This window comes from Emys orbicularis, chromosome 9, assembly GCF_028017835.1.
Source record: "Emys orbicularis isolate rEmyOrb1 chromosome 9, rEmyOrb1.hap1, whole genome shotgun sequence".
In the NCBI taxonomy this organism is placed as follows: Eukaryota; Metazoa; Chordata; order Testudines; family Emydidae; genus Emys; species Emys orbicularis.
The window spans coordinates 88,081,460-88,106,194 of record NC_088691.1 but is presented as its reverse complement, the minus strand read 5'-3'; the positions used below and the strand labels follow the sequence as shown (position 1 = coordinate 88,106,194).

Below are 24,735 nucleotides of genomic sequence, written 5' to 3'. Positions count from 1 at the left end.
AACTGAAACATATTTTAGGAGAAATCCTTAATTCAGATAGTGAAATACATACGCTAAAAATATTAAGGAGAAAAAAAAATTGAAGTGCGGTTTTCTTGGTTATATAAATACAGTGTCAGACCCAATATTGTTCTCATTGGACTCTTCCCATTCATTTCAAGGGCCAGATTTCTAAATTTTGCCTAAAGGTGTAAAATTGGCTAATCATACTGGTGCCTAACTCCCATTGAAATCGATGAAAGTTAGATGCCTAACTTGCTTAGGCACTTTTGAAAATACCACTAGGTGACTATCTGCACCTTTAGAGAGATACCTTTGCAGATCTGGCCCGAAGTGCTTGGAATGTATGTTATCCTTATTCTTTCTTCTTCTTTGAGGTCAATGCAGTTACACACGCATAGAGTAAAAGTAGAATATGGCTTATTATAGTGAGGAAAAACAATTAGCTCAACTTCCACATCTAAACTGATGCAAGAACATGGATATTCTTAGATGATAACGTTCTCCCTCACCAACTTAATTCTTGATGATTGTATTTTAGGAAGCTGCTCCCAGAAATTGGCACAAAGCAGCTTCAAGTGTTTTTGCACTATTATTTAGAAGTGCACTTCAAATGGAAGTGGACTGCCAGGCAAATGAGGTTGAAAAAATGTATGCACACACAGGACATTTACTCTTGGCTTCAGTTCCGGCATCCGTTATAGCTTCTTTGAAATAAGAACTGAAAAAAAAAATACAAACTACTAATCATTGAATGTAGAGCTTGAAACAGTTTTTGAAGATTGCCGTGTAATTCCCCTCCACCTCATTTGGAGAACAAAATAATCCATTGAGTTTTCTGAGATTCTTACAGGACTAGGTGCAAACATGGTTTTTAGGGGGGAGGGATAGCTCAGTGGTTTGAGCATTGGCCTGCTTAAACCCAGGGTTGTGAGTTCAATCCTTGAGGGGGCCACTTAGGGATCTGGGGCAAAATCAGTACTTGGTCCTGCTAGTGAAGGCAGGGGACTAGACTCAATGACCTTTCAAGGTCCCTTCCAGTTCCAGGAGATATTTAAATTTATTTATTTTATGGTTCAAATTATGTCCTGGAGAGAATTATTAGAAACTAATGGAAATGTTTGAAATAAATCATAAAGCTAAATCTTTCTTAATGGAATAGCCAGTTTAACCGATTGCTCTTTACTTTCTTACACTGTAGGTGTGGCCAGGCCTGACTGTGTTCCCTGACTACACCAACCCAGAATGTACCAACTGGTGGATAGAAGAATGTAAGCTCTTTTACGATCAAGTGAAGTATGATGGGATTTGGATTGTAAGTCATTCATCCTTTTTTTTTATATGAAGCTAGTGAGAGTTTAGGATGAAACATCTTTTCAATCTCATCTTTTTGTACTGTAGGGATGTATCTTATTAAAAACTAAAATCAAAATACTACTTATTTCCTAATCTTTTAGCTGGAGAACAAAACACATTGGCTGAAATCCTGGCCTCACTAATGCCAATGGACTTTGATGGGGCCAGGATTTCATCCAATGTATTTAGTGTATTTATATTTATGATGTTGCAGTGCATCTAAAGTAACTTGACTTAGCTCATAATTGTGTAAATGGGAGAGGAAGCTTCAATGTCTGCAAAAAACAACAACAACAACAAAAATCCCTACCCTGCAAAAAAGTATTAAAATAATAAAGGAGGGAGAGTGAATGAGATTTCTTGCCCTTTTTAATAACTCTTCCAAACCGGTGTTATGAGTGTAACAATGCTAACAATATTTTCACCTTTAGTGAAAAATGTGGTAGCTGGTGAAAAACAACTTTTAACTGACCAAACTTGTTTTTTATACTCTCTCAGTCTAGGAATGAGCAAATCAAGGTTTACTGAAGTAAGTGGGAATCTTTCCATTGACTTCAATGGGCTTTGGTTTATTAGGCACCAGTTTAGCTAGAGAGAGAATTTTACTGTAACACACGCACCCTGACCCAGCAAAGCACTTCGGCATGTGCTTAACTTCAAGTTTGTGAATACTCCAACTGAAGTGGGACCCCAGCCTCCAAACTTTGGCTCGAAAATAAACCCTCACTTCATTTGAACATTCAGAAATAATATTTGTTTAATCTTTCTTTCATTATTTCACATTCCTGCATCCTGTTTTCTGGGCAGGAGTGCAAACAGAAGTTACTACTAGTTATATTACAGCATCCAAAATTATGCTAGGTACTTAGAGGAGTTTACAGTCTCATTTCATGCATGACCCAATGAAGGGGCAAAAAATAAAACATGGAAGTGAAAAGCAATCAGGCTGACTGTTAACGTGTCGGTGGGTGTAGTATAGAATAGCAACGCTAGTCAATCCACTGTTAAGAGGAAAATCCTTTTATCCATATTTGTTACTTTCAGCCGCAGGGATTACTGGGAAGTGGGTTCTTTTAAAAACATTAAGCAACAATTTTAATCTTTCTCTTCCTTGCCCATAACAAGCTAGTACCCTTCAGAGAAAAGAGTCGAAAACATATTGCAATTATGACTAACAACCTTAAACTGCTGATTTCAAATTAGAATGATTAATCAATATTTTCTAAATCAACAAGTGCTATTTCAATTTTCTTGCAAATCATTTTTTAGCCAAATTTCTACCTGGCAAATGATATAGTTGTTCAAAGTGGAATAGTGTATTTATTTGTGGAGATTCACTGAGAGTTAACACACTGCCAAGTTTATAAACCATTGACAAAGCCCAGAGCTAGTCGGGATAATCGCCTATATAAACCATGGGCAAATTCTGGAAACCTATTTATATCATGATTAATTGGACAATGTGGAGCTGTCCTGCATGGGTACTGAAGGACTAAAATTCACACACTCCAAATCCAGATAGGTCAGGGAGTTTCAACTCAGTCCTTCTGCAGTCACTATTTCAGATTAGGAGCGGCAAAAGTAGCAGAGAACCCTGGTGCTCTCTCTGGAGCGGTTCCTCCTCCACAGAATCCATGTAAGTTTAGGTCCAGTTGTCAACTTACTGAAGTCAGGTAGAGCTGAGCAAGGTTTGCCAGATTGGACCCCCCCCCCCAGATTAGTCTACTGGAGATAAATACCATAGCAAAACTTTTCAAACCTTAGGCTTCTACATCCATATTTAGGTTCGTAAACAAAAGTGACTTAATTTTAAAAAATGATGAACACCTCTAAAGCTCCCAATGAGGTCAGTGAGATTTGTGGGGTGCTCAGCAGACCTGAAAATTAGCTCCAACTTGTATTTAGGTGCCTAAATATGGATGTTGCAATCTAACTTTAGGCACTCTAGGGTTGAAAATGTTGGCCTATATGTTTAATTAAACATGGTAATGCATATGTTCTGTATACCTCCCCCCCAATTTTTATTCAGGTCTCATTCAGACAGGCTGGATGGAGTTCGACTAGATTTGGGGCCCTTAGACTTGCCAACTCTGATATACTCTCTCCTTACATTGTAGCTCAATTCATGTTAAGTTCTAAGACTCAGGAATTCACAACCTAAATTATGTTTAATAGCAAATAGATATCTGAGACCATCGTAATTCTAGTATATTGCATAATAGTTTCTGATTATCTAAGATGACTAGGAAAATTACTGTACTTTCATGACTGGAATCAAATTTGCCGGAGATCAGGCTTTGATGAATCCCTTGAATGGAAAAGAATGGGTAGAAACGGAAAAGGAAAGGATTGGACTATATTTCAGTGTGGGAAGTCAAATCCCATTTGTTTTGGGGCCAATAATATTTCAGATTCAAGGGCCATTAGGCAGAATGAAAGAGAACCACGCTGGACAGGCTTTCTTCTGAGGGATAGAAAAGAGTCTTCTTCCTGAGCGTGACAAACCCAAATAGAACATGTGGCGGAGGCAACATCAAAAGCGAATTGACTACTGTACTTCATGTGTACGAGTGCACGCACATGGGTTTCTAGTGTCTTTCAAGTTTTAATTGGATACTTTTTATTTCGAAAATTATTTTTCTCCCTTTGGCACTCTACTATCTTGCTACTTTGCATCTGATGAGGGAATGTGGAGCTGTTGGCAGCCTTTTGATAGTTCATGGCGTGCACTGGCCATGCTTCGGATAATCCACTACTAATGCTGGTGTAAGAATAGGTGTTTTTAATCTGAATGTTTGTTTCATAAACAGCTGAATTGTGATTCCTGTTCTCTGTAGCAGCATAAACGCACCCTGGCATGTTATTTAGAAATAAAAAGGGTTGCGAGACCATATTTTTTCTTTTTCTTCTTCTTCTTTTTTTTTTTTTTAATAAGCAACATTAATTTCAGAAAAAAAAAGATCCAACAAACATAAACAAATCCCCAAACTATTACAATTTTAAATTACTCGCTCTTAACCACTGAAAGAAACACCCTTTTCTGCTTCTAGGTGACAATATATTTTTCTTGTTTATTTTTGCTGACTCTGTGGTTCTGTTGCTCGTTTGGGTCAAGTTAGCAAGTATAAATTGTATTGCTCTTTTCATGAGAGCAAAAAATTTCTGTAAAGGATTTGGCCACCAGAGTAAAGTTTCTCCAGCATAAATTTGCGGTGTTCTTCCATGCGTACCTTTTACATAGTGTATTTAGGGATACATACGAAAACACAGTGCTGCGATGTCAACTAAAAATCATGTCAGTCACCAGTTGTAGGAAATATTATTGGGGACATCTTTTACAATCTCTAGCTACACTGCAGAATTTGATAGACAATCACAAAATACCCCTCCTCACCCTTCATCTCTCACAAACTGTATGGCAGGGAGCCAACACTTGTGCTGAAGGCACCATGAAGATTTATATATGGAAGCAAAAAGTTATCCTTAGACTTCGGTTATTCTTTCATTTTCCTATCTCAGGGTTCAGTTGTGCCACCTTTATTTGCCTGATGTAGTTCCCATGGCTAGATTCGGGTTGCTCTTTATGCAGGCACAGAGTGACGAGAGGAGGCAAGTAGGTGCCTATCAACACTGAAATAGGGCCAGCTAAAATTATGCCCCTTGCACATCAGTGAGCACAGGGCTGATTCTGAGATGTTCCTCCAAGGCAGGCACCCTATATGCATCCACAGATGGGTGGGGAAGGGAACTGGCTAGCCACATGGGTGGGGGAAGAATGCTGCACCCTCACAGGAGATAGCAGTTTGTGAAACACTCACAGCACACCAAGGAGGCAAACTGTGATCTGCCCCCAGTGGACCTCCTGGAGTAGTGAGACTCCATTCTGCTCGCCAGTGCAAGGCTCTGCCTTAGCTTTATGCATGTAGCTCCATTGATTTAAATGGAACTACTGAGATAGTGAAGTGATCATCAAGGGGTTACCGGGCTTTTTCAGAGTATTATGGGTCGCACCCATGCTCCACCCCTCTCTTATTTCCTGTTAGTGGGTGTACTGCTTTCCCCTCCCTGCTCTGTTAGGTAGCGGAATAAAGCCATGGGTTCCCAGCCTGCAATACTGCAAGCAGAGTGTTTCACTTATGCACTGAGCAGTCCCAGTACAAAAGCTGGCGGAGTCAAGTTCTACTCAAAATGAGAAAGAGTCAGTTGAATTTTGATTTTTGCCCTGCTTGAGCTATCACCCAGTGAGGTATGCATAAACTTCTGCCTAAGCTCATTACTGTATGATACTATATTAAAAATGAGCAAAAACCTTTTCTGATCGCACAGGAGGAGTGCTTAAAAGAGGGCAAACCAAACATTTTACAGAGGGTGCAGTGTGTGTGTCTGTGTGTGTGTAGAGGATCTGATTCTCATTCTCTAGCGTTATATTTATAGTCTCTCTGCTAAGTAGTAGTAGTTGTTGTTGGGACATTGTAGACCAGTCCTCTGATAGAGCAGAAATCTGTGAGTCTGCTATTTTCTTAGAGTAAGTGGTTTATTTAACATCATATACCACCCGTCTTTGAACAAAAATGTCCAGAAAGGGCACACAAATGCTGCCTCTTTTAGCCCAAACTTCAGTTCCTGGTTCTGAGGAAGCAACTCTGCCGCAAGAATTGACTCTATAGAAATTAAGTCAGAGACCAAACTGGCTTGTGTTTGTAGCAACTGCTCCCCACCCCACCCCCAGGAAACGACATCACAAATACTTACAACTTCACAGTATTTCTTCAAAGACTGCACACTAAGTACTTGGCACATAAGGTCAAAACAAAGCAAAACAAACCACGCCCCCAGAACAAACAAACAAACAAACAAAAACCAGAACAAAAAATAAACAAAACCCTTGTTAGACTATGTGTAACAGCACCATCTTCTGGTGACTACCACCATAATTCATTTTTAGTAAGCAGAAGGTTAATATGGTGGCAAATTGTTCCCAATATGAATTGGTCTATAATGCTTTATGCTCCTTTAGTGTTGTGAAACCAGTTCCCAATGATTCAGTGTCTGTAAAAACTTTGTATTCTGCAATCCCTTGAAACAAAGAGATGTTGTTTTTGAGCAATTGATGAAAAAGAGACACTTTTTGATAATATACTTTTAAGTGTATGTGTGAAGGTATTTAAAGTCTCACTTTAAGATTCCTTTACATTTCCAGAAAGTGGTGATGTGAATCAGACCTTATATGTTTGCAAAATTAAGCCCTTTTCTTTGAATACATCCAGGGGTGAGAAAATAAATGGAAGAAGGGTGGGCTCAATCGATAAAGCCTCACAAAATTGAACTATTCCTTTTTCAAGAGAAAGTACAAATGTAAAGGGAATTAACCTGCACACTCTGCTATTTAATGATTCACAGAAACCTTTCCTTAATATACAGCAACATGTTAATATTTGATTTGGCTACAACTTGTGTAACTCCAATTAATGTAATAAGAATAAGATAAAATTATACATGGCCTGATTTTTGACCTCACAGGCACTCATTTCACACTGGGGTTACTTTATTGACTTTAGGTTCGTTGCTTTGTATTTATACCAGCATACGTGATATCAGAGACAGGCCCACTATCTTTTGTACGTTGCAAAACAGTTGGGTTTATAAAAAAGATTGATGTGCTTTGATTCTGAATACTACTACATGAAAAAAAAAAACAATTCTTTATGAATGCCTTTAGTTCATACCTCTTAGGTAAGTTCATGCCCAATTCTTTCAAATGTCTAGTGAGAGACTGTGCATTATGAAGTGTCATTCTGGGACTGAATCTGTCACAGCTTGAAGTGAAATATAATATATACATCCCATTTATACCAGTGGTTTTTAGCCTGTGGTCTGCAGACCCAGAGGGTGCGCAGACTAAGATTTCCAAAGGGACCCTCACTTGCATTTGATTTTTTGTAGGTGTCCGCAAGTAAAAAAAAGATTGAAACCCACTGTTTTATACCGATCATGGGTGCAGTCCTGCAAATAAACAGCTGAGTACATTTGCACAAGGTACTATGAGAGGGCTCACATGAAGTCTCTGCAGCATCAGGATCTATATTATTATGTGAATAAATGCATATAATATTCTATCTATACATCTATATGTTAGGTAGTGAGACTTTAGTTAAACTTTTTTTTCCCTTTCCTAAATTATCTGATGAATAAAATATAAGGATTTCATTAGGGAAACTTTCCATGTCTTTTTTCCCCCCAGGACATGAATGAAATATCCAGCTTTATAAGAGGTTCAACACTTGGCTGTCAGCAAAATAACTTAAACTATCCTCCTTTCACTCCCAGTAAGTCTATAGTCTTTAATCATATGGCAAAAATACAAGTGTGTGTGAGATACAAGTAATCAATTATAATGGGGAAATTTTTACCATTTTTTAATGTTTTATGTTCTAAACATTCCTAATGACAGAAAAGATGAGTATATCGTACGTTATCCTCAGTGGCTTAGGTACTGTTTCCAGAACTCCTGAAGGCGAATGGCTTTTTCCAGTAAAATGTTTCACCATTCTTCAAATTATTAGCTGCATTTGCTAAAGTAAATGTTGCCATTGCTTTAATTAAGTCAAGCAATAGTATTGATTTTCCTTTATCATTAATAGCTTTAGACCCATAAACATAACTAAACTGGAATTCTAATGTTTTATCAAGCAATAACTTATGTAACCCTGTCGCAGTATCTTGCCAGATCCAATAGTTCAATAATTAAGGGTGAAGTTGTGCAATCTTTCCACATGCTTGTGAGCAGTTGCTCACAGGAGTAGTCCCATTGGCATCAGTGCATCTGCTTGTACAAAGAAGTGGTCAACAAGGTGATGAAGGGCTGCACAATCTAGTACTTAGTGCAGAATTTTAGACTCCATTGAAAGTAAAAAATATCTATTTTTTTTTCTGATCACACATAGATGTCAGGCTCTAATAAAAAGAGTGGAAAGATTTTGCTCTGTCAGAAATACAGTTGTAACCTTTTCCAGTGCAGTATTTAGGAGGTGGGAAAATGGGAAAGAAACAAGGAGCAGGGAATGTCTGTACAGAGCTGATGGGCACTTTGCACTCTAGCCGAAGCAAGGGGCAGTGCATGGCTGTGCTGCTCTGTGAGCAAGGCAGGACCCAGACTGCATCTCTGAGAGCTTACTTCTCCCTCTGTACTGAGGAGGCCACACATCTGTGCTGGAGAAAGAGTAGCAGCGCAGCAGTGGGTCTTCCCCTTTTAGCAGGATTTAGCAAAGCAAATAATCCATGCAGGGAAATAAGGAAGCTCCTTATGCCTCCTTACTCCCCTACACAGGCATGCAATCAAGGTGACAGTTAAGCCCATACTGAGCTACAGTTCTGCAAAATAAAGCAAGATTTATTAGTAAGAGAAGTGCTGGAAGGCAATGGCACTGAAGAGAGGTGGTGGTTACTATTTAATATCACCTACAGAAATATGATAAAAAATTAATAATTTTATGTCCTGGACAAACTGAATCAGATTATATATCAGGGGTCGGCAACCTTTCAGAAGTGGTGTGCCGAGTCTTCATTTATACACTCTAATTTAAGGCTTTGCATGCCGGTAATACATTTTAACGTTTTTTAGAAGTCTAAAGTCTATAAGTCTATAATATATAACCAAACTACTGTTATATGTGAAGTAAACAAGGTTTTCAAAATGTTTCAGAAGCTTTATTTAAAATTAAATTAAAATGCAGATCTTATCAGTTTAGTGTGATCCTTGCCCTTGCTTTTCCTTGCTGAGTTTTCCAATGTCTGGCACATATTTGGATACTTTAAGCTGCACACAGGCTTCTAAGTGATCAATTGTTAACTGGCTCCGAGAGGGACAGAGGACAGATTTAATGTGTGAAAATACCTGTTCACACATGTATGTGGATCCAAATGCTGAAAGCATTGCAAACGCAATTTTCTTCAAACAGTTAAATTTCACTGGCAGGGACATCCAGCAGGTCAGAATAGAGGCCCCATGATCTCTCTCGGTAGCTTCAAGTGCGCTCCGCAGATCCACAAACTTTGATGTCCACAATTCTGAGCTTTTTAACTGAATGAGTTGCATTTCGAAATCTTCAACACCCATCCACTGAAATACAGCAAATTCAAGTCGCTTTCGTTGAACTTTTCAGGTTTAATTAGAAAAGAAAACATTGGGCCAAGTCACTGGAAATCATAGAATCATAGAATATCAGGGTTGGAAGGGACCTCAGGAGGTCATCTAGTCCAACCCCTGCTCAAAGCAGGACCAATTCCCAACTAAATCATCCCAGCCAGGGCTTTGTCAAGCCTGACCTTAAAAACCTCTAAGGAAGGAGATTCTACCACCTCCCGAGGTAACCCATTCCAGTGCTTCACCACCCTCCTAGTGAAATAGTGTTTCCTAATATCCAGCCTAAACCTCCCCCACTGCAACTTGAGACCATTACTCCTTGTTCTGTCGTCAGGTACCACTGAGAACAGTCTAGAGCCATCCTCTTTGGAACCCCCTTTCAGGTAGTTGAAAGCAGCTATCAAATCCCCCCTCATTCTCCTCTTCTGCAGTCTAAACAATCCCAGTTCCCTCAGCCTTTCCTCATAAGTCATGTGCTCCAGTCCCCTAATCATTTTTGTTGCCCTCCGCTGGAGTCTTTCTAATTTTTCCACATCCTTCTTGTAGTGTGGGGCCCAAAACTGGACACAGTACTCCAGATGAGGCCTCACCAGTGTCGAATAGAGGGGAATGATCACGTCCCTCAATTTGCTGGCAATGCCCCTACTTATACAGCCCAAAATGCTGTTAGCCTTCTTGGCAACAAGGGCACACCGTTGACTCATATCCAGCTTCTCATCCACTGTAACCCCTAGGTCCTTTTCTGCAGAACTGCTGCCTAGCCATTCGGTCCCTAGTCTGTAACAGTGAACAGGATTCTTCCGTCCTAAGTGCAGGACTCTGCACTTGTCCTTGTTGAACCTCATCAGGTTTCTTTTGGCCCAATCCTCTAATTTGTCTAGGTCCCTCTGTATCCTATCCCTACCCTCCAGCATATCTACCACTCCTCCCAGTTTAGTGTCATCTGCAAACTTGCTGAGAGTGCAGTCCACGCCATCCTCCAGATCATTAATGAAGATATTGAACAAAACCGGCCCCAGGACCGACCCTTGGGGCACTCCGCTTGAAACTGGCTGCCAACTAGACATGGAGCCGTTGATCACTACCCATTGAGCCCGATGATCTAGCCAGCTTTCTATCCACCTTATAGTCCATTCATCCAGCTCATACTTCTTTAACTTGCCGTCAAGAATACTGTGGGAGACTGTATCAAAAGGTTTGCTAAAGTCAAGGAATAACACATCCACTGCTTTCCCCTCATCCACAGACCCAGTTATCTCATCATAGAAGGCACTTAGGTTGGTCAGGCATGACTTGCCCTTGGTGAATCCATGCTGACTGTTCCTGATCACTTTCCTCTTCTCTAAGTGCTTCAGAATTGATTCCTTGAGGACTGCTCCATGATTTTTCCAGGGACTGAGGTGAGGCTGACTGGCCTGTAGTTCCCCGGATCCTCCTTCTTCACTTTTTTTAAAGATGGGCACTACAGTAGCCTTTTTCCAGTCATCTGGGACCTCCCCCGATCGCCTTGAGTTTTCAAAGATAATGGCCAATCGCTCTGCAATCACATCCGCCAACTCCTTTAGCACCCTGGGATGCAGCGCATCTGGCCCCATGGACTTGTGCTCGTCCAGTTTTTCTAAATAGTCCCGAACCACTTTTTCTCCACAGAGGGCTGGTTACCTTCTCCCCATACTGTGCTGCCCAGTGCAGCAGTCTGGGAGCTGACCTTGTTTGTGAAGACAGAGGCAAACAAATCATTGAGTACATTAGCTTTTCCCACATCCTCTGTCACTAGGTTGCCTCCCTCATTCAGTAAGGGGCGCACACTTTCCTTGACTTTCTTCTTGTTGCTAACATACCTGAAGAAACCCTTCTTGTTACTCTTAACATCTCTTGCTAGCTGCAACTCCGAGTGTGATTTCACTCCTGCATGCCCGAGCAATATTTTTATACTCCTCCCTGGTCATTTGTCCAATCCTCCACTTCTTGTAAGCTTCTTTTTTGCATTTAAGATCAGCAAGGATTTCACTGTTAAGCCAAGCTGGCCGCCTGCCATATTTACTATTCTTTCTATACATCAGGATGTTTTTTTCCTGCAACCTCAATAAGGATTCTTTAAAATACAGCCAGCTCTCCTGGACTCCTTTGCCTCTCATGTTATTCTCCCAGGGGATCCTGCCCATCAGTTCCCTGAGGGAGTCAAAGTCTGCTTTTCTGAAGTCCAGGGTCCATATTCTGCTGCTCTCCTTTCTTCCGTGTGTCAGGGAAATCTGTCAGAAAATTCTGATTCCAGTTCTTGCATGTACTTTCCATTCTCATCGACATTGACAGTGCAACGTGTCGATAGCTCTTTTATGAGTTGGAAGTAGCGGAAAGTAGAAGTTTGAATATCCCTGGAAAAAACTGCTAGTTTCACAATAAATGCTTTCCAGGCTTCATACAGATCCAGAACTGTTTGCCCTGCGCCCTGGAGACAGAGGTTGAGTTCGTTTAGGTGAGCGGTGATATCAATTAGAAACATGAGCTTACACAGCCATTTGTCATCATCCAGTTTGGGGTAGTTTTGTTCTTTTTCTGACAAAAAGGCCTTGATTGCATAAAAACAGTTTACAAAGCGCACCAAAACCTTGCCACGACTTAGCCACCGAATGTTTTTTTCTGATGTCAACTCCTCATTCTTCAAAATGGTTTACAAAACTTTCCAGTATATCTTCCCCCTTTGTTGTGCCATGCAGGGGTTTTAGGCAACAAAGTTCCTCTTGGATTTCATCGGAAGCACAATATCTTGCAACAACTGCCAAACGTGGAACGTCGTTTATAGCCACGCTCTCATCAACTGCAACACTAAACACTGCTGTATCTCTCAATGCAGTCGACTCGTCTGCTTTTCCTTAATGTTTTCTGCCATTTCACTTATGCGTCTCTCAACTGCAGAGATGGGCAGTTCTTTTATTCTAGATATGATTGTATCTTTATTTGGCAAATCATTGAATAAAATCTCTGAACTGCTGAGAAAAACTTCTTTTATATATTCCCCATCTGTAAACGGCTTTCTGTTTTTTTGCAATGCCCTGTGCAATCTTGTAACTTCCTTCTGTAGCTTGATTTTTACTTACACTTAAGCTTTTAAAAACACTGCTTTGCTTCTCGTAGGCTGCTACTGCCTTTTTGATTGATTCAGTCTTGTCTGCTTCGGCAAGAAAGGTTTTCTCGTGCTTCGTTTCAAAACATCGTCAAACACTTGATGTGCAACAAACAACACTTTCATAACAGAAAGCACAAATAGCACGGTCCTTCTTTTCAATAAATCCAAATACGTCTGTCCAAGTAGGCTGAAATGATCGGACATCTAGCTTCGCTTTCTTAGGAGCTGCCATTTTGTCAAATGTTCCCTTCAACTCTCAGTGGGGGAAAAAAATGGTGGTAGAAGGCAGGCACAAGGTCAAAACGCAGCGTGGTCTGATATAAGCAATTTTATGATGGGGGTGCTGAGCTGCACCCTCTCTTGCCTCGTGTGCAACCCTCACTTTCCCAGGCTGGGGACAGTGGGCCACAGTGGGGAGGCTGCAGAGCACTGATCCAAGGCCAGGAGCAGAGCCCAGAGTAGCCTGCTGGGACTCCAGGCCAGAAAGCAGGCTGAGCAAGGCTGGAGATCCAGACCCCAGCTGGCAGGAGGGCAGCAGCTGGAACCCCAGATTGGCAGCTGAGGTGAGTGGAGCTGACGGCTGGTAGGGCTGAGCAGGGCCGGACTCTGTCTGGCAGGGGGCCTGCGCTGGAACTCCCAACCGGAAGCAAGGGGAGTGGGGCTGGGGCGGGGACCCCGTCTGGCAAGGGGCCAGCAGCTGGAACCCCAGAGCAGCAACTGAGCGGCTCAGCCCGCCACCGCTCTGGGGTTTCGGTTGCTGGCTCCTGCCAGCCGGGGTCTCAGCCCACTGCCAGCCTGGGGTTCCTTCACCCAGGCCAGCAGCGGGCACTGAGTGGGACTGGCGGTGGGACCCCAGCTGTCAAGAGCCGGCGGCGGAAACCCTAGAGTGGCGGCAGGCTGAGTGGCTCAGCCCGCGCCGCATGCCATCAAAAATCAGCTCGCGTGCCACCTTTGGCACGCGTGCCATAGGTTGCCGACCCCTGTTATATAATAATGCACTAAACTCCACTCTGATACAAAATCTGCATTTATAGAAGTATTAGAGGTAATGGGTGAATTGTTCTGGGTTCGCATATTGATTGCCATGAAGTATAGGGAGCTCCAAAGCAGAAAAGTACCACAATTTAAACACACATGAATAAAGCCAGTGTACCTCAATCTAGCTTAACCTACTGTCATATGATAAGATATTGACAAGCACCCATTGTTTCATTCTTGAAGCACTGTGGTGAATGTAAATACTAAACAAAAAGGGCCCCTGCATTTTGTTATGTATTAAGATAAAAGATAGCAAATATTCAAAACAAAGGCGTACTCCAATGTTGTCATATCATTTTCTAAAGGTATTCTCGATGGACTCATGTATTCGAAGACACTTTGCATGGATGCAGTGCAATCTTGGGGAAAACACTATGATGTTCACAGTCTATATGGATATTCCATGACTCTATCTACTGATAAGTAAGAACTGCTTTCTAATAGTTGTTACATAAAGGTACACTAGAGTATGTGGCTTAAAGTTGCAAAAGTGAAGTGATTAGTGATTTTTAGGTACCCACTTTGAAACTCTTTAAAGGAGTTTGATTTTCAGAGATTGTTGAGCATCTGCCTTCTGGGAATCAGGTCCTTCTATGGTTTCTGAAGCTGGGCATCCAACACTGAAGCACCAAAATTCACTAGCCTGTTATAAAATTTAGGACTATGTGGCCAGTTTGCTTGTAGAATCAGTTAATGGAAGGAAGACCCTGCATTACTATTTAAAGTTCAACTCAAAAAAGGTCTTAAAATTTGTGTTGTCTTTAAAAGTGCTAGTGAACTGCCAACCATGTTTGAATAATTTTCAAAGTTGGTGTAATTTCAAGACTATTTCAATCAAGTTTATTTCTGCTTGAAGAACAAATAAAGCCATGGTTCTGGTTCTGGTCCTGGCTAACACAGCCCACAGGACCACTATCCTGGTAGATAAGTGTCTTCACCTCATCCCATTTTATATCTAAAGTTTCCAGTAAGTCACACATCTCCTCCATGACAGGTTCTGAATTGTGGAGTGTTAGAATAGAGGTTTCAGAGTAGCAGCCGTGTTAGTCTGTATCCGCAAAAAGAACAGGAGTACTTGTGGCACCTTAGAGACTAACAAATTTATTAGAGCATAAGCTTTCATGGGCTACAGCCCACTTCTTCGGATGCATAGAATGGAACATATATTGAGGAGATATATATACACACATACAGAGAGCATGAACAGGTGGGAGTTATCTTACCAACTCTGAGAGGCCAATTAAGTAAGTGAAAAAAAACTTTTGAAGTGATAATCAAGCTAGCCCAGTACAGACAGTTTGATAAGAAGTGTGAGAATACTTACAAGGGGAGATAGATTCAATGTTTGTAATGGCTCAGCCATTCCCAGTCCTTATTTAATCCTAAATTGATTGATGGTATGGCTGATGTGATTAGGTCCTATGCCAACTCTGTCCACATATCTATTCAAGTGACATCATCATAGGACCTAATCACATCAGCCATACCATCAGGGGCTCATTCACCTGCACATCTACCAATGTGATATATGCCATAATGTGCCAGCAATGCCCCTCTGCCATGTACATTGGCCAAACTGGACAGTCTCTATGCAAAAGAATTAATGGACACAAATCTGACATCAGGAATCATAATACTCAAAAACCAGTGGGAGAACACTTTAACCTGTCTGGTCATTCAATGACAGACCTGCGGGTGGCTATCTTACAACAGAAAAACTTCAAAAACAGACTCCAACCAGAGACTGCTGAGCTGGAATTGATATGCAAACTAGATACAATCAATTTAGGATTAAATAAGGACTGGGAATGGCTGAGCCATTACAAACATTGAATCTATCTCCCCTTGTAAGTATTCTCACACTTCTTATCAAACTGTCTGTACTGGGCTAGCTTGATTATCACTTCAAAAGTTTTTTTTCACTTACTTAATTGGCCTCTCAGAGTTGGTAAGACAACTCCCACCTGTTCATGCTCTCTGTATATGTGTATATATATCTCCTCAATATATGTTCCATTCTATGCATCCGAAGAAGTGGGTTGTAGCCCACGAAAGCTTATGCTCTAATAAATTTGTTAGTCTCTAAGGTGCCACAAGTACTCCTGTTCTTTTTTTTAGAATAGAGGGGCTCTCTCTGTGCTTTGTTCTCTGCTTCTCTAAGCAGTGGGTTTAAAAAAATCATAGGTTTCAATATTTCCTTTCTCCCTACACTCAAACTGGTAACTAGTTAACGTATTGGACCCTCAACTGATCTAAATTGGTTTAGCTCCACTGAAGTAAAGCCAGTATATTCCAATTGAGTATCTGGCCCAAAGTTTAGTGGGCTAAACAGTTTCAGAAAGAGAACTTATTTAGAGTTAATATCAGGAGCTCAGCTAAAATACATCTGGCTAACTGGAAATGAGACAACATCCCTGGGCCTTATTATTTTTACGAATTAATGAATTTTAATTAGCAATGTGGAAAACAGATAATCTATCAGAGTTCAAGTACATTTACCATGTGGTATTAATTCCAGTTTCATTTAATTTTCAGAGCTATACAAGCTGTTTTCCCTGGAAAAAGAAGCCTTACTATTTCTAGGTCTACTTTTGCTGGATCAGGCAAATACACAGGACATTGGCTAGGGGATAATGCTGCTACATGGAATGATCTGAGATGGGCGATACCAGGAATGCTGGAATTTAACCTCTTTGGGATACCTTATGTATGTCATAGTTATTTGGGATCACCCTTCAAAGCAACAGATTAAGAATTAACAATGCAATCTTTTCATATAGTTGCTTGCTATCTAATCAAAACCAATATAAATAATGACCTTGCTCTTTAAAACATAAATAGTCATTGGCAGAAGTCCAGAAAAAACAAACAAGCAACTCTCATCCCTCATGTACAGCTTTACACAATTGGCTGGATTAATTATGGGGCTGTTGCTACTGATTTTTGACGTCCTCTGAAGTATCAGGTATAGGCCACTCCCATAGCTGGGTTTCTGACTAGATGGACTTATGGTGTGATCGAGTGTACTCTGTCCTAGTGTACTCTGTCCTATGTTTCAAGCTATCTGTCACCCTTTATTATTTTATCTTCAGTGATTAGCTCTACGAGCTGACATTATACAGTGTTTTGCCACTGCATTGGCAGTTGGATAGGATTGCTCATTTATAAATGAATTAAACGGCCAAATTCCATCTTCAGGATTTGCATTTCTGTGATTGTACTGTGCTGCCATCTTGTAGACTGCTTACTGTTATTTAATTATTTCTTAATAATTTATTTATGGTAGCACCCACTCTGTGTTTTCCAACAAAAGTACTCGAATTAATGTATTTAACACCAAGCCACTCCTTTCCCCATCATGCCACTCTCTTCCCTTTTAACTTCCCGCTAGTCCCTTCTGATGCACCTTTCACACTGAAATAGGAAAAGGAAGGTGTTTTTTTAAAATGGTGGACAAATTTCAGAGGCGATGTGCAAGTTTGAGCCCTTTACACTCAGTTGGGCTCCATCAGAGCTACTTGGAAAAATACTTCGTATTATTGCCATCAATGTGCAAAAGAATGTAAGGGTTCGTCTACATGGCCCTGCAGTGTGATCTACTGGGTGTGTGAATTGCAGTGCACACTAAAAAGTTTCACTGAAAGTGCCCCGTGTAGACTCTGAGAGAACTAAAAAGTACCCAGTTTGTGTTAACATGGTCCTGTTTGAAATGGGACTTAAGTTTCTTTATTACATTATAACATTTGGGATATAAACTTAAAATCAAGTTTAAAAGAAACTTTGAAAAATATTAGAGCATTTTAAGGAGATATACCTGACATTCCCCCCTTCAAATAATAATCTTTGATAATGGCTGTGTGTTATTCAGAACAGAAGCCATTTGACAGCTTTGGGTCTGAGTGAAATTAGATCTGAAAGAAGAAAAGTGTCAGGTGGAAATATGCTGAACAACTCTCTCAGCCTGGCTATTGTGGCAATTAAGGATATGTTGATTATTCACTGGAAATTATTCATTTCACTTTGCATATCATCTTTGTAAGATTGGTAGTATGCCAATTAAAAATATGTGTACAGGCATATGTGTAGAGATGTGGTATGCTGTATAATACATATAGGGTATATACAGCATTTTGACACACACATTATTTGTGTATAATTTTTTAGATTGGTGCAGATATTTGTGGTTTCTTTGATAATGTCACAGAAGAACTTTGCAGACGATGGATGCAAGTTGGAGCATTTTATCCATTTTGCAGAAATCACAATGCTGAAAATTACGCGGTAGGTTACAAATACTCTTAAAAAGTTCCTTAAAGATATCATTACATTACCAATTTCCTACTACTGTTGTATCAATGAACTTACAAGTAGACTACTAGCATTCTGTATCTCCACTAGCACAAAAGAACTGGAACAAATCCACTGTAATGTAATTATTTCTGTTGTCCTTAGTTAATATTTACTCAGTCATTGAAACAACTGCTGTCCTACTAGCATAGTGTAGGCATTCTGTCTCCTGCATTCTAATACTCTGTTCAATTAGGTTTTCTGGTCGAAGTGAGCTATATAGTTCACTGGATTGTAGCTGATAATTTTACATTCGTAGGCTGTCTTAATGAAATTCTAACTCCAAAAGAGTCACCTCCATTGGAAATAATTGTATGTACTGTGCCAAGTTCACCACTGGAATCAGCAGCTGCAACCTCATTGTGTCACTGTTCATGTGGACTCCAATAGAGTTGCAGCTGCTTATAGTGGATTTGGCCTACAGTGTTCTCCAAAACACGTTTCCTTCTTCATGACAACAATAACAATCCAACCTTTATTTTCAGCCTCAGGATCCGGCTGTATTTGGGGCAGATTCTGTTTTGGTGAGATCATCAAAGAACTACTTGAACATTCGATACACTTTACTGCCCTACCTCTACACCCTTTTTTACAAAGCTCATACACAAGGAGACACAGTAGTGAGACCACTTCTTCACGAGTAAGTTCACTGATCAAAATATGCATAAACAGTATTTTTTGTTGGAAAGAGGGAATTCAATAGGGCAGAGTTTGATGCTATTGTATACATCATGTTTATACACATGTATAATACAATAGCTTTTAAGAAAGATCAATCATAAATCACATCTAGCTGTCTAAATTATTATCATTTGCTCTAACACCTGCTACGAACGGTATGAAATGTCAGTGGTAAATAAGAAAATGACTTTTTGGCATGCTGCACATTCTAGAAGTTGCATTTCCTAGCTCTTAAACTCTTGAACAAACTATTTCTAAACAGGAAATATATGAAAAATATAATTATAAACTAAATAAGGAAACACGGGAATGTATTTCTTGCATTGTCTGATTTTCTTCATATCGAGATAAAAACAAGCTATAGTGTTATAAATTTCCAGTTATCAGTGTTGCCATTCTCCTGTGCTGATTCCAGGCAATGTAGTGTTACCCATGGCAATACTCAAACAAACAAAATAAATTCTGCTACGTTCTCCATCTTTTAGGTTCTATTCAGATGAAGCAACGTGGGCTATTGATCGACAGTTCTTGTGGGGCCCTGGTCTTCTTATCACTCCTGTACTGGACCCAGTATGTTTGATTATATATTAAAATCTATCTTTGAACTCTTTGTTGAGCACTGACATTCATATTATTTAGGACTCAATTTTGCCCCTAAACATCACTGTGTATCTCTAAAATTTGTAACAGCTAATACAATGGAGAGCACCCTATTGTCTTTACATTAGACCATTTGTCTCCTTGGATTCTTCTATGCTGCAAAGAATACATCTGACTTCTGGCTGTTCTCCTTGTAGCTGATAGCAGCTCTCCAAAAAGATGTTTTAACCAGAGTGGATAGGTTTACCAACATAGACATGTTGACCAGATAATTTCATCAAGTAACCAGTAAACCATGACCTAGCAGAGCGAACATCAGTTATAGCTAAACTAATGCAGAAACACTTATGAATGTGACCATTCACAAGCAGGTAGATCAGAGGGACAGGACATGATACAATTGTTTGTCAAGCCATGTTTCTAAAATTCACAAGCAGCTTCTCTTCATCTCTTTGTAATTTCACTGGAGAACACCAAGATTATGGATTATTCATGTTGCAATGATGACCCTCATTAATTCAAAATTTCCCTTTTGGCCCTCAATCTCACATATGCAATCACATTTTTCAAGCTCTATCATAATACATTTGTTAAGTGTACAAAACAAGGCATATCTGAAAAGAAATATCTGGAACAAAATAACACAAAAGGAGATTTTGGGGTAATTGTAAATATCAAATAAGACATGAGTTTGCAACATGATACGATATCAAAATGAGCCAGTGTGATTTTTGGGCTGCATATCACACAGAAGTATCATATCATGGAGCAGTGATGTAATAGTCCCTCTATGGTTCTGATGTGACTTTGCTAGGATTATTATATGCATTTATAGGTATCTCCATTCTACTAACATTTTAACAAGTTGGTGGGATTCAGAGAAAAGCAACATTGATTAGGAGCTAGAAGGACTGATTCATGAAGAAAAGTGAAAAGCAAGAGCTGTGCATAGCTTGGCTAAACAACATTTAAAAGGGGGGGGGCTATGATAACAGTCTACAAACATCTGAAGGTGTAGATACCCCAAAAGAATTATTTAGTTTGGTACAAGGGGATATGACTAGGAGAAATGGGATAAAAGAAAGGAAGAATTGAGGCTAAATATCAGGGGAAATTTCTGATTGTCCCATCTACAAGGAACGTGACAGAAGCCTCATTGCATGGCACATTTAAAATGAGACCAGATAGATCAGTAATAAGCCTACTTTAGGGCATAAATCTTCATTGCACATGGATGAACAAGGACATTTTTTTTCTATTCTAACTTCTGTGATACTGGGGAAAAAAGTCTTATACGTTGACCAGACCATTATAGAGAAAGGTCCTTCTTCGTAAACAAAAATCAGAACAAATATCATTGAAATTCTCTTGTGAGCTTGAAATTGTCACTTTGGAAATGCTGCTTTAGTTGCTATTTGATTTGTCTTCAAATATGAAAGATGTTTCTTTATTCTCATTTCAGGGGGTGGAAACAGTGACAGCATATATTCCTGATGCAGTATGGTATGACTATGAAACAGTAAGTAAATGCATATAATAATGCTGGGCTGAGTCCATGTCTGTGTGTTCTTCTCAACATTGTCCTCTACAGGATGGGTTGTGATTGTTAGACCTGGTAGAGGAGATAAACATGAAGGAAGCAGAAAGTTGAGAGAGAGAGAAGGGAGAAATGGAGGAGAAGATGGGAGAGAGATAATTAAGGGAAGGAGGAGGAATAGATAGAGAGAAAGGAGAAGAGAGAGAGTTTGTAACAAATGTTAAGCAAGATTTATGTTTCTTCTACATTCTGTACAGTGCTGTTAACACCAACATCAGTAAATAAATGGTAAAATATAATAATAATAATACTTGCAGTCTCTTCTGGGCATTCAAACACTGGCATGATATCCTTATTTCTAAAGAAATTAAGTTCACCACTTCTGTGCCAATTCTTCTGCCTGTTGGCTGGAGAACGAAGGTAAGGTTCTACCCTGTGCTTGACACAGGACAGCGTCTACTTTCAGCCTTCCAAGATGAATTGGCTTTTCTTTGTGTGTTGATCGTGCTGGAATCAAAAAGTAAATGTTTTTTGTTTGGTGTTGTAATCTAGGGTGATTTTCTGAGGTAGTAGGCAGACAGTGTCTGAATAGACATTCATGTATTATAACTGGAGGAACTGGAATGGAAGCTCAGGATGTGAGAAACCATTCTCTGTAGTGAGTAATGTAAAATACCCATTTTCTCTTCCATTCCCATAAATTAGGGTGGAAGAGTAGTATGGAGAAAACAACAAGCAGAAATGTATCTCCCAGCAGACAAACTAGGACTTCATCTGAGAGGAGGCTACATTTTTCCTATTCAGCAACCAGCTAATACAACATTGTACAGGTACGTTTTAAGGCTGAGCACTCTGATCACACTACTCTGTAATGTGATTTCAGGAGTGGGCTCAGAATTGTCAGATTTCAAACCATTGGGTGTATCATACGGGAATGTCTGAAGTCAATTGCATCCTACTCTCTTTAGTCAGGCTAAAGTCCCACTGTAGCCAGGGGTGCAGGATCAGTACTTCAGTGGTATTTGGATCAGGTCCTGAAGCTCTACAGTCAAACATATGGCCCAGTTTGCTTGTCAATTTGCACACACAGGGTTAAATTGTAGCTTTGTCACAAGTCCTGAGTAAGTGTCAACGTGCCCGAGGAACAGACTAGAAACCAGACTATGACACAGACTCTCAATCTGGTCTCTGGGTCCCCCTTTGCTCCAGAGAAGTGGGGGTAAGTAGTCTGCACCAATTTGTCCCTCTCCCTGCTAGCCCTATGTGTGATTAGCAGCACTGTGGCGAATACTGTTGTCCATCTCTACTACTGATGAAAGGGATGCTCCCTTGTTGCCCTATGTGAATATGAAGGATCAGTTGCTCAGGCTGATTATTGCCTGTGGGACAAAGTGTGGATGTTAGACCAAATTCCTTTCTCAGTGTATATCTGGAATAACAGATTGATACCCACATAATTAAGAGGAAAAAATGATCTATTGGGTTTAGTATTTAAACTTTGAGATTGGTAATAGCTGAAAGCATTGACATACTTTCATGATTAATGAAATAATACGATTACTGGTTAATTACATGTTAATTTTGTGTAATAATTTTTAGTCCTGCCACACATTTTCATCCATTTCCATGAAAATGAAAGGCAATTTTTCCAGGTGAAAAGTAGCTTAGAGAAAATCTGTTCTGTTGTGAAATTATTAAAATCTCTCAGCCAAAAAATGGTGAAAGGAAATCTGCAAAATTTTGCAAACACAAAACCTCAGTTTTTAACATGAAGATTTTGGAAATGAAAATTGGTAGAGTCAATATTTTTTCAAGATGCATCAATATAAACAACGTCTAGATATCATTTATATTCTTCAGAGAAAGTCTTTCATTTTACAGCCGCAAGAATCCGATGGGACTTATAATTGCATTAGATGACAATAAACAAGCAGCTGGAGATTTATTCTGGGATGATGGAGAATCTAGAGGTAGGCACATTAGATACACGTAACATTTGAAGTATTAGTATATTTGAAAATAATGATCTTAATTTTTTCATTGGTTTCATGGATCAAGAATTTTACATTATGCAAATTAGTGGTATACTTACAAATTATAAATGTTACAATCAAGGGGCCCAGTCTTGCAAATTCTTACTCATCTGAATAGTTCAGTGGGACATTAGTGAGGGTTTGGATATGCAACCTCAAGTGGAGGAAATGTAATGTTCTATTCACAATGAAGGGACTGAAAGGCTTGTCAGAATTGTTGTTTGCTTATTAATATGAAAAAAGGCTTATATTAACCTTTAAAAAAATCCAAAGTTGTACACCACATTACTGGCATATTTTTAATACACTAAAAGGTGAATTCTACTCTCAAATTCGCTGTTGTAAATCCAGATTAATTCCAGTGGATGCGAAGCTAGCTTCGGTATGTCTACACATGCTGCAGTCACACATCTGAATCACTGTGAACATACCCTTAGATATGGGCCTAAATACAGACAGTGATAAAGTTGGGTGCTAAAAGTGAAGCATCTAAATCCACAAACAAACAAACAAATATTTCATCACTGATTTTGTTTAATAAATTTAATCAAAATAATAATTTATACATGTATTCATTTGTATCAAATGTCCAACTTAGCCAAATAAAATATCTGAGTTTTATCCCTTTAAAATACCATAGTTATTGATGATAAGGTTGAGATTAAAGCTAATTTGGAAATTAAAGGGAGTTTGGATTTTGAATTATAAAATAACTGGCTGTGATTTCTAGAGGCGCCTAAGGAGTTATGCACCCAAATTCCATTTAAATTTACTGGGATCTGGGCACCTAAATCCTTTCTTTGACAATCCCAGCCTTTGTCCTTTTTATTATACTTTTGTTAGACAAACCAGCAAGCAGTTTAAATATTTATTCCAGAATGACTTCCTGAAGACCTTTTATTACACACTCAGGCTTTTATTAAAAAAAGATTTAAGGACCTGTATGTGATAGTTTTTATTGTTTGTTTGTAACCCATTGCAGCACCTTATTAAAAAAAAAAGCTAAGGGTTTGGTTTATGGCATATGCCCATTACAACTAATGTATTTCAAGAATACCTGGTTTTCAGGAAGTTCTGACCTTGCATTTTTAATCTAACAGTCTCATGCTATCCATAGAGAGAAGGGAATAGAAAAAGAATTTGAGCATGATTTAGCCATGCTGGATAAGTTTAAGAAGGAATTTAAGGAGAAATGTCTCAACAATAAGGGCTTATGCATAATGGAGATGGTCAAAGCACCACCATGGAGGTCAAGAATAGATTACACTATGTCATTCCACTAATGTTTCTAGTCCTGCAAAATATGGCCCTGATCCTGCAAACACTTGTGCATTTGAGTGTTTTTATACACAGTTCTCACTGAGTGAAATGGAACTTCTCTTGTGCATAAATGTTTTCAGGACTAAGATCTAAAGGTGGTGGGAAGGTTATATAGGATTACTCGTGTTAACTGTTCTGATTTCTGTCTATGATTCTGTCAGGTACTGACTGTCTAGTACTGAAATTCATTCTAACCTCTATGTTCAGATATACACTATCGTTTGATCTGTAAAACTGTTGAATAGATCATCCTTGACCTCTGTAAATGTGCTCAAGTTGGAGAACTCAGAGAAAATTTAAATATAGTCTCCCTAATAAGCCTATCTGTAAAATGATTCTGGGATTCTGCTACTGTTCCCCTGCCACCAACTCACCTGTTCACAGATCAGTTTTTCATTGAGAGGGAGATGGGAGAGGTCCCAAAATGGTCCACACTAACCCTAAACTTCTCACTAAGTGGCAGCCCTAATTGTGAGGAAAGACCAGAAGGCTGCTGCCCATCTGATTCTCCTGTTGTGGGACACCTGGCTGGCTACGTCATCCTAACTTCTCT

At 39.5% G+C, this 24,735-nt stretch overlaps 1 protein-coding gene across 1 annotated transcript in view; it reads left to right on the top strand.

Annotated features, from left to right (window-relative positions):
- SI (sucrase-isomaltase) overlaps positions 1-24,735 on the top strand; it is a 152,910-nt gene that overhangs the window by 33,790 nt on the left and 94,385 nt on the right. Inside the window, exons 12-21 of the mRNA XM_065410672.1 lie at positions 1,202-1,315; positions 7,598-7,682; positions 13,970-14,087; positions 16,200-16,371; positions 17,829-17,945; positions 18,497-18,651; positions 19,178-19,262; positions 20,755-20,811; positions 21,535-21,659; positions 22,711-22,799. Coding sequence (XP_065266744.1) covers positions 1,202-1,315; positions 7,598-7,682; positions 13,970-14,087; positions 16,200-16,371; positions 17,829-17,945; positions 18,497-18,651; positions 19,178-19,262; positions 20,755-20,811; positions 21,535-21,659; positions 22,711-22,799 — 1,117 coding nt within the window. The remainder of the gene's footprint in view (positions 1-1,201; positions 1,316-7,597; positions 7,683-13,969; positions 14,088-16,199; positions 16,372-17,828; positions 17,946-18,496; positions 18,652-19,177; positions 19,263-20,754; positions 20,812-21,534; positions 21,660-22,710; positions 22,800-24,735) is intronic.